The 16,214-nt window shown below is 44.8% G+C and overlaps 1 protein-coding gene across 4 annotated transcripts in view; it reads left to right on the top strand.

The window, feature by feature from the left end:
- Window positions 1-16,214, top strand: part of ADAMTS9 (ADAM metallopeptidase with thrombospondin type 1 motif 9) — a 173,427-nt gene that overhangs the window by 33,637 nt on the left and 123,576 nt on the right. For all 4 annotated transcript variants that reach the window (XM_002713292.6, XM_008260887.5, XM_008260886.5 and 1 more), the window contains exons 4-11: window positions 1,586-1,875; window positions 5,235-5,318; window positions 5,420-5,535; window positions 6,497-6,537; window positions 6,646-6,751; window positions 10,382-10,528; window positions 11,761-11,902; window positions 13,689-13,793. In XM_002713292.6, coding sequence (XP_002713338.6) covers window positions 1,586-1,875; window positions 5,235-5,318; window positions 5,420-5,535; window positions 6,497-6,537; window positions 6,646-6,751; window positions 10,382-10,528; window positions 11,761-11,902; window positions 13,689-13,793 — 1,031 coding nt within the window. The remainder of the gene's footprint in view (window positions 1-1,585; window positions 1,876-5,234; window positions 5,319-5,419; window positions 5,536-6,496; window positions 6,538-6,645; window positions 6,752-10,381; window positions 10,529-11,760; window positions 11,903-13,688; window positions 13,794-16,214) is intronic.

Raw genomic sequence — 16,214 nt, forward strand, 5'->3', positions numbered from 1 at the left:
TTGCCCAACAGAAAGAGCGCTATTGCCGGAGTGGGGAAGGTTTTCTTGCCAAGGGCCATTTGGGTATTTATAACACGATGGATGGGTCGGACAAAATTACCAACTTGAAAATGAGCCTGCTTTGGATTTATTGAATCTCGAGTCCCGCCTGTGGTCACCTTGGCAGGGCCAGAGCAAGTGATATCCTGGGCCTCCTACGGCCCGCGGCCTGGACACTCCTCCTGTACTGATCAAATCTGTGCCCGATTCCCCCTCCCTGCTGTGTGACTTTGGCCAAGTTGCTCAATCTCTCTGAGGCCTCTTTTCCTCGTCTGTCCAATAGAGATTTTCTCAATCTGGGAGAAGTATGTGTGATAAGAATGTGAGATGGGAAAGCTGAGCATTTTCACCAGCAGTACGAACCTCATGCCCAGTGGGAGTGCCTTTCACAATGTCAGTGCGAATCTTAATCACTTGGGAATCTTGTGAAATGTACATTCAGGTCTGGGCTGGGGCCAAAGAATCCCCTTTCTAACAAGCTTCCATGTGTTGCCAATGCTGCTGGTCTGTGGACCATGCTCTAAGCAGTCACATTGTGGAGATTCCAGGACTACCCAGGACGCCGAAAAGAGTAGAATGAATTCAAGTCCCAACTGGCTGCCATGCTCACTAGTGAATTCTGCTTTCCTTCTTTTATTTTAATATAAAGATTTATTTTATTTATCTGAAAGGCTGAGTTAGAGAGAGAGAGAGAGATCTTCCATCAGCTGGTTCACTCCCTAAATGGCTTCAACAACCAGGGCTGGCCCACACCAAAGGCAGGAGCTTTTTCCAGGTCTCCCACAAGGGTACAGGGGCCCGAGCACTTGGACCATCTTCTGATGCCTTCCAGGCACATTAACAGGGAGCTGGATCAGGAGTGGAGCAGCCTGGTCTCAACCAACACCCATAGAGGATGGGCTGCATTACAATGACAGCCCAGTTCTGCTTCCTTGACTGAGCCCTGAAATAAATTAAGAATTCAGAGGCACTGGGTAACAGTGATTCCAGTCTTACATTTCAAGTATACAGTGAGCTCATAAGGTAATGGATACCTTGTAGTGTGTTTTCTATGGTTCCTTTGTAGTGTCTGTTGGCCTGCCCGTCTCTCAGAGCCCTTTATACTGTAGCGCATTGAATACCAGAAGTGGTATATACGAAATATCTCCATTTCCATTCCTTAGAGCTCCATAGCTGTGTTCAAATTGGCTCTTCACTCCATCCATAGCAAAGAACAGTGAGTGGGAATCGCCGAAATCCTAGTAAGGCTTTTTTTTCCCCCCATATGAAAAGAATCACAGGCAATTGTTTCCCTTAAACTCAGGCCTGATTTTCTAACACCTTCAGTGAGCATAGATGAAACTTCCCAGAAAAGAGAATTCTCAAGCCCATAGTCATTTCTATGCGAGCACTGATTGAGTTGCACCTGCAGAGCCCACAGAATGGCAGGCGCGTGCGGGGGTGCATTTGGACTGCAGAGGCATCATTTACAGATGTGTCCAGTTAAATTCTTCACATGCAACAGTTGTAGCTGGAAATGTCACGCTTCCTGTCTGGCTTGTTACAGAGCACAGCAAGGGTCACAGTAAAGACAAGAGGAGAACCAGAACCAGAAAATGGGGAGAAAGAAATGACCTGGCTGATGATGTAGCACTGTTGGCCAGCGGCCTCGCACCCAAGGCGTTTTCTGCCTCTGATAACAGCACAGACAGCGGCCGAGAAAAGAGGACCCACAGAAGAACGAAACGTTTCTTATCCTACCCACGGTTTGTAGAAGTGATGGTGGTGGCAGACAACAGAATGGTTTTGTACCACGGAGCAAACCTGCAACACTATATTTTAACCTTAATGTCAATTGTAAGTACATTCAAAAGAGGGTGATTTATGAGGTCTCTAAATGTGCTGTTGGGGAATGAGTTTCTGCCCAGTGCTGTGGGGACTCCTTCAGGACTGGTGCATCAGCTGTTCGGGCAAGTGACTGAAGAGAACACAAGATGAACCAGTGGTTGCTTTTTCTCCTGACAGTAATGGCTATAGATACAGTGCTGATTCTGCGTTAGACAATCTAACGCCTATTTAAAAGACAGGATTTCTCCTCCTGGCAACCCTGCTGTGGAGGATTGTGAAGCCCATTTTACAGATAAGAATACGAAGTCTCAGAGGAATTCTGTCACTTGCCTGGGGTCAGGTGTAGCAAGCAAGGGGCTTAGACATTGCATATGCCCTTTAGCTTGTCCAGTTCCTGAAACTAGTGTTCCTTGTCCAGTGTATGAACTTTGCCTAGCCAGGAGTGCCCCATCAGTAATGCCTGGGGATGTGGGCTTGAGGCAGAATGACCTGCAGAGCTTTTTTTAAATGCAGCTGAGTACTTCTAGCCTCTTACCCAGTATTCTTAATTGTAGCCCTGGGGTGAGGCCAGGAATTACTCACATATTTTTCTACTCCCATTTTGAATTGCAAACACAACAAATTTACATAGTTAGAAAAATCAAAGTGAGCCAACCAAGGCTATTGATAAAAAAATAAATACCTGAGGCCAGCACTGTGGCATAGCTGGTAAAGCTGCTGCTAGGCATCCCATATGGGCGCCAGTTCAGGTCCCTGCTGCTCCACTTCCGATCCAGCTCTCTGCTATGGCCTGGGAAAGGAGTAGAAGATGGCCCAAATGTTTGGGTCCCTGCACTCACATTTAAGACAGGGAGGAAGCTCCTGGCTTTGGATCGGCGCAGCTCCGGCCATTGTGGCCAGTTGGGGAGTGAACCAGCGGATGGAAGACTTCTCCCTCTGCTTCTCCTTCCTTCTCTGTGTAACTCTGACTTTCAAATAAATAAAAAATCTTTCAAAAAAATAAATAAATACCCTCATCTCAGGAACAGACATGGTTAAAAGTTTTCGCAAATGTTTCTAAACAGCACTGCCCAATGGAATTGGATACAGTGTATTTGCTTCTAAATTTTCTAGCAGCCTCATTTTAAAGTAAAAAGATACAGATAAAATTAGTTTTCATAATCTGTTTTATATCCAAGTATTTTCATTCCAAAAACTGTTAATGAGCTATTTCACTTTTTATTTTTCATATTAAGTCTTCAAAATCCAGTGTGTATCCTATACTCACAGCACGTCTCACTTTGGGCTCACCACATTTCAAGTGCTGAGTGGTTGTACGTGGTGAGTGGCAGTGGTATCTGGCAGTGTAACTACACATTTCTTTTTTTAAATATTTATTTATTTGAAAGAGAGAAAGATTTTTAAGGACAGGAGCTCTGGGGTTTTTTTTTCTTTTTTCTTTTCTTTCTTTCTTTCTTTTTTTTTTTTTTTTTTTTTTTTTTTTGCCTTTTTTAAAGAGCCGGCGCCGTGGCTCAATAGGCTAATCCTCCACCTAGCGGCGCCGGCACACCGGGTTCTAGTCCCGGTTGGGGCGCCGGATTCTGTCCCGGTTGCCCCTCTTCCAGGCCAGCTCTCTGCTATGGCCAGGGAGTGCAGTGGAGGATGGCCCAGGTGCTTGGGCCCTGCACCCCATGGGAGACCAGGAAAAGCACCTGGCTCCTGGCTCCTGCCATCGGATCAGCGCGGTGCGCCGGCTGCAGCGGCGGCCATTGGAGGGTGATCCAACGGCAAAGGAAGACCTTTCTCTCTCTGTCTCTCTCTCTCACTGTCCACTCTGCCTGTCAAAAAAAAAAAAAAAAAAGATTTATTTATTTATTTATTTGAAAGGCGGAGTTACAGAGAGAGAGACTCTTCCATCTGCTGGTTTACTCTCCAGGTGCCCACAATGGCCGGGGCTGGGCCAGGCTGAAGCCAGAAACTAGGATCTTCCTCCCGATTTCCCACGTGGGTAGCAGGGGCCCCAGCACCTGGATTGTCCTCCAGTGTTTTTCCCAGGAGCGTTAGTAGGGAGCTGGATCAGAAGTGGAGCAGCCAGGACACGAATTGGCACCCATTTGGGATGCTGGCTTTGCAGGCAGCAGCTTTACCCACTATGCCAGAACCTAGACATTTCTTGAGTAAATGTGTGTGTCTGGAAAACTTTATTTCAAACAGAAAAGGAGCCACCTTGTCTCCTATTTTGCACATTTCTATTTTCTTTCATTTTTAGAGCTTGTTCCCTAACTACCCATATAGATCTGCTCTCACTGATTTTAAGCCTTAGCATCGTATCCCTTTTTATGGGTTGACCCTAATTTTTTTTGAATGAGAATTCTCTCTATGGATTTGAAAATTATCCACATTTTGGAAGGTTGCCTTAGGGTTTCTCCTTGCCTCTGCGTGGCCTGTGGTGGTTCTTGTCTTTCCCCTGCGTGCTGTGAACCTCCCTTCTGCTTCCCCCAACCCTGCCTCGCCTCCACTCCCCTCTCACTTCCTGCCCTTTGTCAGCCCGTGTGCCCCAGCCCTCTCCTGCCCAGAAGGAGGGAAAGGAAAACCCAGTCAGGCTATGCACAGCCCTACCTCCATTTCCACCCCATGGTTTAGTTCTGCCACGAGAAATTTGATAGCAAATGTCGACTTTGGGTCAGATGGTGCTAGGTTGAGAGCTCTGGCTCTGCTGCTCACCGCGGGGTAGCCTGGGACAAGTTATTTCTCTGAGCCTCGGCTTCAGAACTCCTTGAGCAGAGGTTGCAGTGGCACCTAGCTTGAGACTTGTGCTGCGGAGACTAAATGCAAAGGCACATGCAGTTTTCAGCCAGAATCAAGTCCACGGTAAGCATTCAGTGAATGTCAACACTTGTAATTATAATTGGCAAAAAAAAAAAAAAAAGTACTTGCATTATTGGATAGCGAAATGCAAAAATAGATAACAGGGTTGCTGAAGACACCGTCAGTGGTCAATTTGAAAAACAGCCATCTCAGCAGATGCTCGGTCAGTGTCAGGTTCTGTAAGGTGGCCATCCAGGACTTCAAATGGGAGAAAAGAGTTTGATGGAACATGAATGTCCAGGGCTTGGGTGTGAAATTGTCAAGACACATGGCAGTGCAATCTCAGAGAAAAACACCTTGGAACTTAAATTCGTTCGTGTGCGTTATTATCTAAAACTACCATCTATGAATTTTACACAGAGACTTTAAGTAAATGTTTGTTGACTAGATTAAAAATTCAAAGCTACAAAATGCCTGTGTTGCCTGAAATGTAAAAAGAGGTGAGTCCAGCGTAAGAAGTGACTTTTTTATTGCTTACCCAGAGTTCACAATTAACTTTGAAAAATTTATGTCGGTTGCAGGTGGCCTCTATCTATAAAGACCCAAGTATTGGAAATTTAATTAATATTGTTATTGTGAACTTAGTTGTGATTCATAATGAACAGGTAATAATGTTTGCTTTTTTTCTTTCTTCATCTGTATCCAAAATGGCATATCTCATGGGTGTTGGTACAACAGGCCAACCGTCACTCTTCTCTCTGTTTAGGAAGGACCTTCCATATCTTTTAATGCCCAGACAACACTAAAAAACTTCTGCCAGTGGCAGCATTCACAGAACTATCCAGGCGGAATCCAGCACGACACTGCTGTTCTCATCACGAGGTATGCGGGCTGCTGCTGCTTCTCCAGATCCCTCTGTCAGGTCAAGTGATGGAATGAATGGGGCTCTACATTCCTGCTAGCCAGCCTCCAGCACAGTTTCGCTGCTTAGGCACTGTTGACAGTTTAGACCAAAAAATTCTTTGTTCTCGGAGCTGCCTTGTGCATTACAGAAGGTTATGCAACACCTCTAGTTTCTGTGCGTAGGTATGAGTAGCCCTCCCTCCTCTCGATTGTGACAACCAGCCCTGTCTCCAATCATTGCCTAATGCTTCTGGGTGAGGGTGGGGCTTGGGCAGACTCCCCTGCGGTAGACAGCTGTTGACCTGTGGGTGCCAGCTGAGCATGAGCTGTGTTAGGACTGAGAGGAAGTGCTTTTGTGTCGCAGGGGTAGCCACTTTGGAGATGGGACTGGATGTTGCCATGTGTGATGTGAGTCCTTTGTTACCAGCTTAGGAGATTTTGCCAGAAGTCAGCAATAAATGGAGTTTTTTAAAAAAATGAGAAACGTCCAGGTTTAAATGGCAGCTACTCCCTCAAACATGTTTAAAGGGCTGTACAGAGCCGCTGAAGGGAGGTGCTGCTGGCCAATCCTGCCTCCCCTGATCAGCCCTTCTGATAGGGTCAGGAACACTTAAACTTAAATGAACGGCATTTAGCACCTTCTCAGGAACGTTCTTTCAGAAGCTAGAATCACTCCTTTAAGTGGAGGTGTTGGGAAAAGTCCTGGCTGGAGAGAGTTCCAATTGCCCTGTGGGTACCATGGCAGCAGTAGAGGACCTAATGTAGCCGTTAGCTCCTACATCAGCAATACCCGATCTTTGAGTTGCAGAAACACGCAGTCTGGTTAGTTTGCTTTTTGTAAAATGCGTACTACTGTGAATACCTAGAAGTCTCTGAAGTGTTGACTCGTATTGACATTTGCCCTTTGTTGTGCCAAGGCCTAAGTCTGCTTTGCTTTCAGACAGGATATCTGCAGAGCACATGACAAATGTGATACCTTAGGTGAGTCCTGTTCCTGTGTGACTACCACAGTTTGTTGCATGATTTTATTCCAAGCCACCAATGCTTTTGAAAGCCAACCCTTGTTGTTTTTGTATTTTTTCTGACTAGGTCTTGCTGAACTGGGAACCATCTGTGATCCCTATAGAAGCTGTTCTATCAGTGAAGATAGTGGATTGAGTACAGCTTTTACAATAGCCCATGAGCTAGGCCATGTGTAAGTTTCTTTGAATAATTGCATTTAATTCCGTGGGACCTGAAATTAGTTCCTTTACATCTGTGAGCAATGAACAACTTGACTCTCCAGGGTGGAAGGTGCTTCCTGAATCCCAGTGAAGTTTGCAGGATTGAAGAGCTTTGAACTTGATCAGGAGAAATGACTTTAGCTTCAGAAATGAATATATGCAGTGTACCCTCCTCATTCATAGCTCATACATGGCTTTGGTTTAACTGCTAACATGAAAATATATATTTATTTGGGAAGCAGGAGACAGAAACTCAATTCAGGTCTCCCACATGGGAGTCGGGAACCCAACTACGTGAGCTATCACCATTGCTTCCAAGAGTCTGCATAAGTAGGAAGCTGGAGCCAGGAACTGGCATCAAAGATACTCTGATATGGAACATTGGCATCTTAACCAGTGTGTTAAGCACTAACTTAACTGCCAGCCCATTGGCATTAATTGTGCTTAATATGCAAGGTGTAACAGTATTCCCCTTTCCTGCTGGTGACTGGCAGAACGGAACATTTTTACCCTGAAGCTGCTGATACATTAGCTGGGAGAATTTTCCTGATTTAATATCTTTGTCTAGAAAAGTCCCCCACATTACTCCAGCCCACAAGATTTTCACAAATCCAGATTCTTCCTGATTGTAGTTACACACAGCCATCATTCAGGCATCTAACATTGGGAACAGCAACGATCCTCTTTCTGGAAGAGAATGGCTAAAGGCGCAGAGAGGGGACAGTTTGTTAATCATGTGTACAACCATCCTGAAGTGTGCATTCCCTCTTGGGCATTAGAGACAGAGCAGAGTCAACTTATGAGAAATTATTTCGATTTTTGATCTGTATTATTGTTTTTCTAGAATGACTGTGTTACTCAGATTTTTTTTTTGAAATGATTTTTTTCAGAAGTCATTGGTATATATGAATATCAATTTGTGTGTCAGATGTTGAGCTAGCATCATCTATGATGCATGCATTTTCATTCATTCTTTGAAGGCATTTTATTTGTAGGGCATTAGGCTAGGCATGGAGTGAGGTACACACACACACACACACACACACACATTCCAGTTCAGTTCAGAGTATCGCAGGTGTGTTTTAAAACTATTACCTTTCATACGTCTTTTAGAGCACAGCCCTGGGGCTGGCATTGCAGCGCAGCAGGTTAAGCCGATGCTATAATCAGAGTGTGCGTCCTGTATCAGAGTGCCGGTTTGAGTTCAAGCCTTCCCACTTCTGGTCCAGCATCTTGCTAACTGCATGTGGAATGGCAGCACATAATGGCCCAAGTATTTGAATCCCTGTCACCCAAGTGGTGGACTCGGATGGAGTTCCTGGCTTGTGGTTTTGGCTAGGCTTAGCTCTGGCTATTGCGAGCATTTGGGTAGGGAACCAGTGCATGAAAGATCACTGTCTATCTATCTCCCTTTCTCTCTCTCTCTCTCTCTTTTTTTTTTTTTTTAAAAAATAGAGCACAATCCTTTTCTTTACTCCAGAAGAAATGTGTCCCATGACCAGTATTTAGCAGATAAAAGAGGCATGGCTTTCCACAAGGCAGGTGCCACTGGCCATAGCTGCTGAGTCAGCATCCTCTCTGTCCTTTGGTTTCTGAGGCACCTTCACAAAACTGAAGGGCGTTCTGATTCGAACCCCCTCACCCTGTAATTAGACCTCTGTGTGGTTCAGTTTCCTCATCTATAAAATGTGGATGCTAATAGTGTTGTCCATAGAATCAAATAAATGACGAAATGAAATAGAGCACCCAATATACTCCCCATACTTCTTGGTTCATCATGAATATTGAAAAGTCTTGGTTATTACTGTTTAGTAAGGTAAGGGCTCAATAACTGTGTATTACTTTGCTGGGTTTTCCATGATGAAATAAACTTGATTCTATCAAATTGTATAATGGGTGGGAGCAAAGGCCAGTACCACTGCACCCCAGGGAGACCTTTATGATGCGAATGCTTTGCTTGTTTTGGGCTTGTTGCTGTTGGTAATCAACTGACTACACTCAGGAACTGGAAACCAGGACAGTCATCCTTTTAAGATTCTTAAGCATTAAGAACTATTGTTAAGTTCAACTAAGATTGAGTCTTAACATCTCTATTGACAAATATTGAAGAGTCTTAAATTTTTTAAAGACAGCAGATAAATTAATGGGATAGATTTCACAGGTTTTTAAAAAAGATGTATTTATTTATTTGAAAAGCTGAGTGACAGACAAAAAGAGAGAAGGAGAGAGAGCTTCCATCGCAAGTTTACTCTGTAAAAATGTCTGCAACGACTGGGGCTGGGCTAGGCCCAGCTGGAAGCTGGGAGCTGGGAAGTCCAGCCATGTCTCCCACACATGTGGCAGGGGCCCCGGGTTCTTGGACCATCATTCACTGCTTTCCCAGGCACATTAGGAGGGAGCTGGATCAGAAGAGAAGGATCTATAACTCAAACTGGCACTCTGACATGGGATGCCAGGGTCCTAGGCAGCTTCTTAACCTGCTGTACCCCAATACCAGCCCTGACTTCACAGATTTATCCCACCTTGTGCTTTTACATGAAGTGGGTCTACATGTGTCTGAGCACTTTTTTTTTTTTTTCTGTAGTCAGGAAGGCAATTCCTTCCTCAATGCTAAATTACTCCTGTGCATCCCTTCTGTGGTTAGGAACAGTCACCAGAGAGAGAGGGGAGGTGACCCTTCTGAGCTTGTCCCCAGTGGATTAACTGCTTGCACTGAAAATGGCATGCGGATCATAGACTTGGTGTTTCTGGATTAAGGAAATACTTCCTATTGTTTTTTTCTCCCCACTTCCTCTGCCTAAGCCAAGAATGGCAAGTATGTATTAAATGCTGCCTGGAGTTCCCTCCCACACCCAAGAGGACATTGGCAATCCTTCACAGCCTTTTCACAGGCAGAACTGGGATTAGTGTAAGAATCCTTTTGTGCCTGACTTTCCAGGAAGCCAGTACCAATCAATTGGCATTGACGTGAAGCATGAAGCTATTTGCCATCTCTGAGCTGAGCCCGTGGAGTTGGCATGCTTCTGTGCTTACCACATCTTTCACGGGTTTTATTCTACATGCACTTGGTGCAAGTTCCTAGTGATGCACCACCTAGGTGTGTCATCTGTCAACCTGACCCAAAAAGAAGAGACACAGAGACCCAGGGTGAGCCTCTTATTAGAAAGCCTTGGGCTTTGATTTTGACACTGATTCTTGATGTTCACATTATTATCACAACCTGTCAAATTCTTGGCTCTCCAAATTGCCCTTTAACAGCTTATTAGGAAGGCTAACTACTGTATTCTAGCACATGTGCTATATTGCAGCACATCCAGGGCTTTTGCAATTCCAGAAAAGTACACATCAACCGAGTAAAGGACAAGTGCATATCTTTTTTATATTCATTAAAGGCACTTTGTATTAAGTCAGGTGAGAATTGTATTTTATTCTATAGTCTATGCTGAATTTTCCTAAATTTTGTTCTGCTCACCAGGGTTCAGGTTCTTATCCACAGTGCAGTGGCCAGTGAAATTGTTTTCTTTAGGTGTATTCTAGAAGCAATCATAACACCATGATCCTTGGTGTTTTTGATATTCTCACCCTTGTCTCGTTGGCTTTAGGTTTAACATGCCTCATGATGACAACAATAAATGTAAAGAAGAAGGTGTTAAGAGCCCCCACCATGTCATGGCACCAACACTGAACTTCTACACCAACCCCTGGATGTGGTCCAAGTGTAGTCGGAAATACATCACGGAGTTTTTAGAGTAAGATGTGAACATTTCGTTTCGCACAGATGTCTGGTGTCTGGCCTGCTATGGGGGAAAAAATAGAGAGCCTTGCATTCCTTTTTAGTTGTTGTTTTTTGTTGATATTCCTTGGAGGAAGAAAAAAAACAACACTCTCTGACATCTGTGCAGTTCATAGCCTTGCCAGCATTTGGAAGATTACAGACCGAGCTACAGAAAAGATTGGCTCTTGGAGAAAACATGCAAATGGTTGCTTAATTTGGATAAAGCTTTGGATTGTGTTCAGGTCTTGGGAGAGGGGCCGTGGATGTGATTGCTTGATGGATGAAGGTGGTAAATATGGATGCCCTTCTAATTTAGCAATTTTATAAAGGGATGGAGCAGTGACAAGATCCCAAAGAGGATTCTGTGTGGACAGAAATTGCAACAGATCCCATGCTAGTAGATTGAGGACATTCTTTCCCTCTCTGTCTCCCTCTCTCCCTGTATTCCTTTCTCTCTTCCCCCTCCACTGCTCTGTCTCCCTCTCACTTCCCTTCCTTTTCTGACTCCCTCCTTTCTTGTTTTAGCTTCCTGCTAGGCTGCTCACAGATCCAATTACATTATACAAGGCCCCCGTGTCATAAATTTACTGCTCCTCTCTTGAAGCGGTAAGAAAGGCTGAGCCAGTGTCCCAACGTCACTGGGTGTATAACTCTGCAGACAGACGCAGGGAAGAGGCGGCCTTGTTCATCAGAGCTCACCAAGTGTGAATTGTCCCTGAAAGACCTAGAGGGTGGCTCTTGGGTTTTTCCTTTTCTTTTCAACCAGATGCTGTGAGGTGTTTTCTTTCTCTGAGTCACTGATTCACTCACTTGCTCATCGCTCCAACAAACATTTACTCAAGTCCTGTTGCTATGCACAGAGCCTCATGTTGAGATGAAAAAAGGCACTATCTTTCTATTTTGCCCATAAGGTGCTTACAGTCTACTGGGGAAAATAATGAAAAATAAACAGGCAATTACTTACCCCCAAAGGAGACAAAAGATGGAGCAGACATCTGTTTTTATGAACTATGTTGTATGCATAGCATGTGGTTCTAGAAACTGTACACACAGATGTAATTCTAGCTTCAGCCTCAACCTTGATGGAAGAAAGGCAATGTAAAGAAGAAGCTGTCTTCTCAACCTTGAAACTTGTCCTGTGGCCTTCATGTTTATCTGGACCCATTGATGGTCTCTGCCTCATTCTCTGTGTTTCTGTTTCCCTAGCACTGGGTACGGCGAGTGTTTGCTTAACGAACCTGAATCCAGACCCTACCCTCTGCCTCCCCAGCTACCAGGCCTCCTTTACAACGTGAATAAGCAATGTGAATTGATTTTTGGACCAGGTTCTCAGGTGTGCCCATATATGGTAAGTGTTTGGGGGACCCTTTTGGCCCCATCTGTTGGTTCTGGATGGTTCTCATTCTTAGTTTTCTATTGGATTCTCAATCTAGTAGAAACTACCTAAGGAAGAGTGGAGAATAAAGTCAATTGTGGAGTAGGGTAGTGATGACGACCATGTCCAGCAGTCTCATTGCTCAATATGAGATGCTGCTTTTCTCGCACTTTCTCTCACTCTCATGAGTGGAAAGCCCAAAAGGAAGGTGCTATCACCATGTTGATTTTACAAGTGGGAAAATGAGGCAGGAGGAACAAGTTTCCAGAACCAGTGACCACCTACAGTTCAGCTATTTGCTCTCGTAGTTTTCTTTTGTGCCCTTTCATGTGTCCAGGTGACCTAAGTCTCCTAGATCAAGTGACAAACCCGTTTCCATGATTTAGTTTGTCATTTCTGGTGTGTGTGTGTATGTATGTGTGTGTGTGTGTGATATTTTCATGCATGTGTCCTGGATATTTGGACAAGCAACAAGATCTAGTGGTTATCGGATTGCAGATGAGCAGAACTCTGCTTCTATGGGTTGTCTGTTTTTGTCCTTTTGGTGTGAGTTTGCTTGTTTTGCTAGGCCAGACAGCAACAATGGTGTGGAGTGATGCCATGGAAATAATAAAAGAAACTTTAGTAAGCTTTTCTATGATATTGATGTCTTTGTTACTCATGGTAGACACAATTAAGAGTCATTAGAACATTCAATTACAGAAAGGTTGAGCAAATTACAGTGCCTGCATTTAGTGGAATATTATATAGCAGTTATAAATTATCTGTACCTGGCAATACACCCCTGATAGAATTTTAAGATAAAGTAACAGGGCAATTTCATCACTATGTTCTCAATTCTTAAAGTTTCTTTCCCTAGCTGAGTGGTGGGTACATGGATATCCATTATTTTTTGCATTTTTATATCCTGAAAGATTCACCCTATTTTGTCCTTTCTTTTTTTTTTTTTTTTTTAACAATCTGTAAAAGCCTTGGAAAGGAGTCTCAATATGATTGAGTAGCATGTGGCCTTGTAGAAAAATCACCACTACTTTTGGGGTCAGGCCAAAATGAAGCACATGTTACAGCTCATCACAACCTGACTCCAGTCACACTGAATTCCCGTGTGACACTCAGCATGCTCCTTCATCTTGAGCCTCGGTTTCCTCATCTGTACTATGGGGGGCTCTCACTGAGGACCCCATGATACCATGCCCAGCACCTCCCCCTTTCCTCTCCCATGAGTCCTAGCAGGCATAGAAATGGGTCTCTACCCCTGGACTGTTTTATCATCATCAAACCAACCAAAAAAAAGAAACACCCAGCCTGGCCGCCACTGCTCACTAGGCCTTGCGGCGCCGGCACACCGGGTTCTAGTCCCAGTCGGGGCGCCAGATTCTGTCCCGGTTGCCCCTCTTCCAGGCCAGCTCTCTGCTGTGGCCAGGGAGTGCAGTGGAGGATGGCCCAAGTGCTTGGGCCCTGCACCCCATGGGAGACCAGAAGAAGTACCTGGCTCCTGCCAATGGATCAGCGCAGTGTGCCGGCCACAGTGCGCCGGCTGCGGCAGCCATTGGAGGGTGAACCTACGGCAAAGGAGGACCTTTCTCACTGTCTCTCTCTCACTGTCCACTCTGCCTGTCAAAAAAAAAAAAAAACAAAAAACAAAAAAAAAAAACACCACCCAGCCTGCTCCCCCCAGCATTGGTAAAACATGAGCTGCCCTATTTGATACCATGTCAACCACAACATCCCTTAACTGTCATCTGACCACATTGAACAGATGCAGTGTAGAAGACTGTGGTGCAACAACGTGGATGGAGCACACAAAGGCTGCCGTACTCAGCACACGCCCTGGGCCGATGGGACTGAGTGTGACCCAGGAAAGGCAAGTAACACCACATCCCACGCTTCTGTCCTGGGGTCGGGTGCTGGCGATTGGGCACGAGACAATGAAGTCTGGATTAGCATAGTAGCTTAGGTCCCACTGACTGTTGACAATCGTGAAACTTTGGTTAAAACATAAAACTGGCAATAGTACAGTCAGTATTTTCTCAGTTTTGACATTCTCTCCATTTAAGACTTCTCGTTTCGATGTTTCTAAAATCCTGATGTGCTTTTCAGTGGCTGGATGTAATTACTATGAGGTAGTCTTTCTTTTCTCTCTCTCTCTCTCTCTCTCTCTCTCTCTCAGGTAGCATTGAAAAGCTGTGCTCCTTGATGGAGCACCCAGGAAACAGGGATTGAGTGAATTTGGTCTATTTGCTATCATTTTATCAGGCTTTTACCAATCTGTGTTGTTCCCTGTAAGGGGCTATGATGTCACCTGGGATGTATCCAGGCCCCAGTTCTCATGAACTGGTTGTAATGATTCCCACGTATTTGTTAATAACTAAACAAAACCTGCTGCTTGTGTGGCCCAATGATAACAGTGTCCCACACATCTGAGAGTATGATTAACTTAACCTTCTGCACCTGATATGTTAGTGACATCATCCTCATCCTCCCCAAAAATTTGGTTACAAAAAGCTGTAGACAGAAATCCTGATTAAAAAAAATTCCATACAGAAAATGATCTTTTTCCCCCCACTCACCCGTGATACAGGCCCTGAACACAATGTTTGAGTCTCATTTCATCCTTATTTATTTTTCTGGTTTTTTTTTTTTCTTCCCCATCCCCACTTGACTCATTTAGATCATTGATTCCCACTGTATTTCCTTGCCCTCTGCTTTGCCTTGTAGAATCGACAGTAACAGAGTGTTTCCATGGATGCTGTGTAAAGAGCAGAGACCTTGATTCTTCCTCTCCTGATGTTATAGACAGGGAGCAGAGACACAAAGCATGAGTCTCCCACTCAGCTCACACTGTCCCCAGACTGGTTATCCCCGCCATAGTTCCATCCTTTGCTTGGTCAGAAGGGACAGCCATGGTTAGTGGAGGGCCAATAATCAAACCCTCTGCTTCTTCAATTTCCAGTGGTCGAGTAGGGGGCCCAAGAGCTGCTTCATTCATCTCTCAGGGGGCTTAAAATTTAAATGAATTAAAAGGCATGAAAGTTATTTGACAAACCCTAAGTCCAATACAGGCATAAAAAATTATGGGGCCGGCATTCTGGCATAGCTGATTAAGCCACCACCTGCAATGCTGGTGTTCCACAGGGATGCCTTTTCAAGTCCCAGCGGCTCCATTTCTGATCTAGCTCCTTGCTTATGGTCTGGGAAAGCAGCAGAAGATGGTCAAGTGCTTGGGTCCCTGCGCCTATGTGGGAGACCAGGTTACTCCTACCTCCTGGCTTCAGCCTGACCAAGACCTGGCTGTTGTAGCCATCTGGGGAGTGATCAGTGGATGGAAGATCTCTCTATTTCTATCTCTCCCTCTCTCTTTCAAACAAATAAGTAAATCTTTTAAAAATAAAAATTATTATGAAGATGATTTTGTACTTGACTTAAATTGGTGACAAATTCATCTCCTGTTTTGATTTCTTGACACTAAGACCTCTGCAACACCAAGTGGTGCTTTTTCCAGTGACAACTGAACAAAAGCTACATATGGACATGGTCATAAGAGCTTTTGGTTGGCTTAAAAAGAAATCTATCTCTTTGGCCAAAAAATGAGTCTTATATTTCTAGGACATTTACCTTAGTGTTTTGGTGGCAAGAAGGCCATAGTTTTGTTTGGGAGTAAGGTTCTCAGGTTTCCATAAAAGTCATTAAAATTGAACACAACCCTCCTTCTTAAAAAATCAAGATGTGGCTTTTTTTTTTTTTTTTTTTTTTTTTTTTTGGACAGGCAGAGTGGACAGTGAGAGAGAGAGACAGAGAGAAAGGTCTTCCTTTTGCCTTTGGTTTACCCTCCAATGGCCACTGCCGCTGGCACGCTGCGGCCGGCGCACTGCGCTGATCCAAAGCCAGGAGCCAGGTGCTTATCCTGGTATCCCATGGGGTGCAGGGCCCAAGGACTTGGGCCATCCTCCACTGCACTCCCGGGCCACAGCAGAGAGCTGGCCTGGAAGAGGGGCAACCGGGACAGAATCCGGTGCCCCAACTGGGACAAGAACCCGGGGTGCCAGCGCCACAGGCGGAGGATTAGCCTATTGAGCCGCAGTGCCGGCCAAGATGTGGCTTCTAAACAGTTACGCAAACGGCTGCTACCAGTTGAGGGGAGATGACAGTGAATGTGACACCTAGTTGACAGCTTGATTAGTTGGCTTGGCTTTCAGCCAGCCAATTATATTACTCAGGTTGAATCTATTTGATCTCAGCAAAATCACTGGTATTGTGTTGTGCTTCTTAATCAGTCTGATGCACC

The sequence above is a fragment of the Oryctolagus cuniculus genome, chromosome 10 (assembly GCF_051225735.1).
Source record: "Oryctolagus cuniculus isolate XC-2025 breed Fujian yellow rabbit chromosome 10, ASM5122573v1, whole genome shotgun sequence".
Taxonomy (NCBI): domain Eukaryota; kingdom Metazoa; phylum Chordata; class Mammalia; order Lagomorpha; family Leporidae; genus Oryctolagus; species Oryctolagus cuniculus.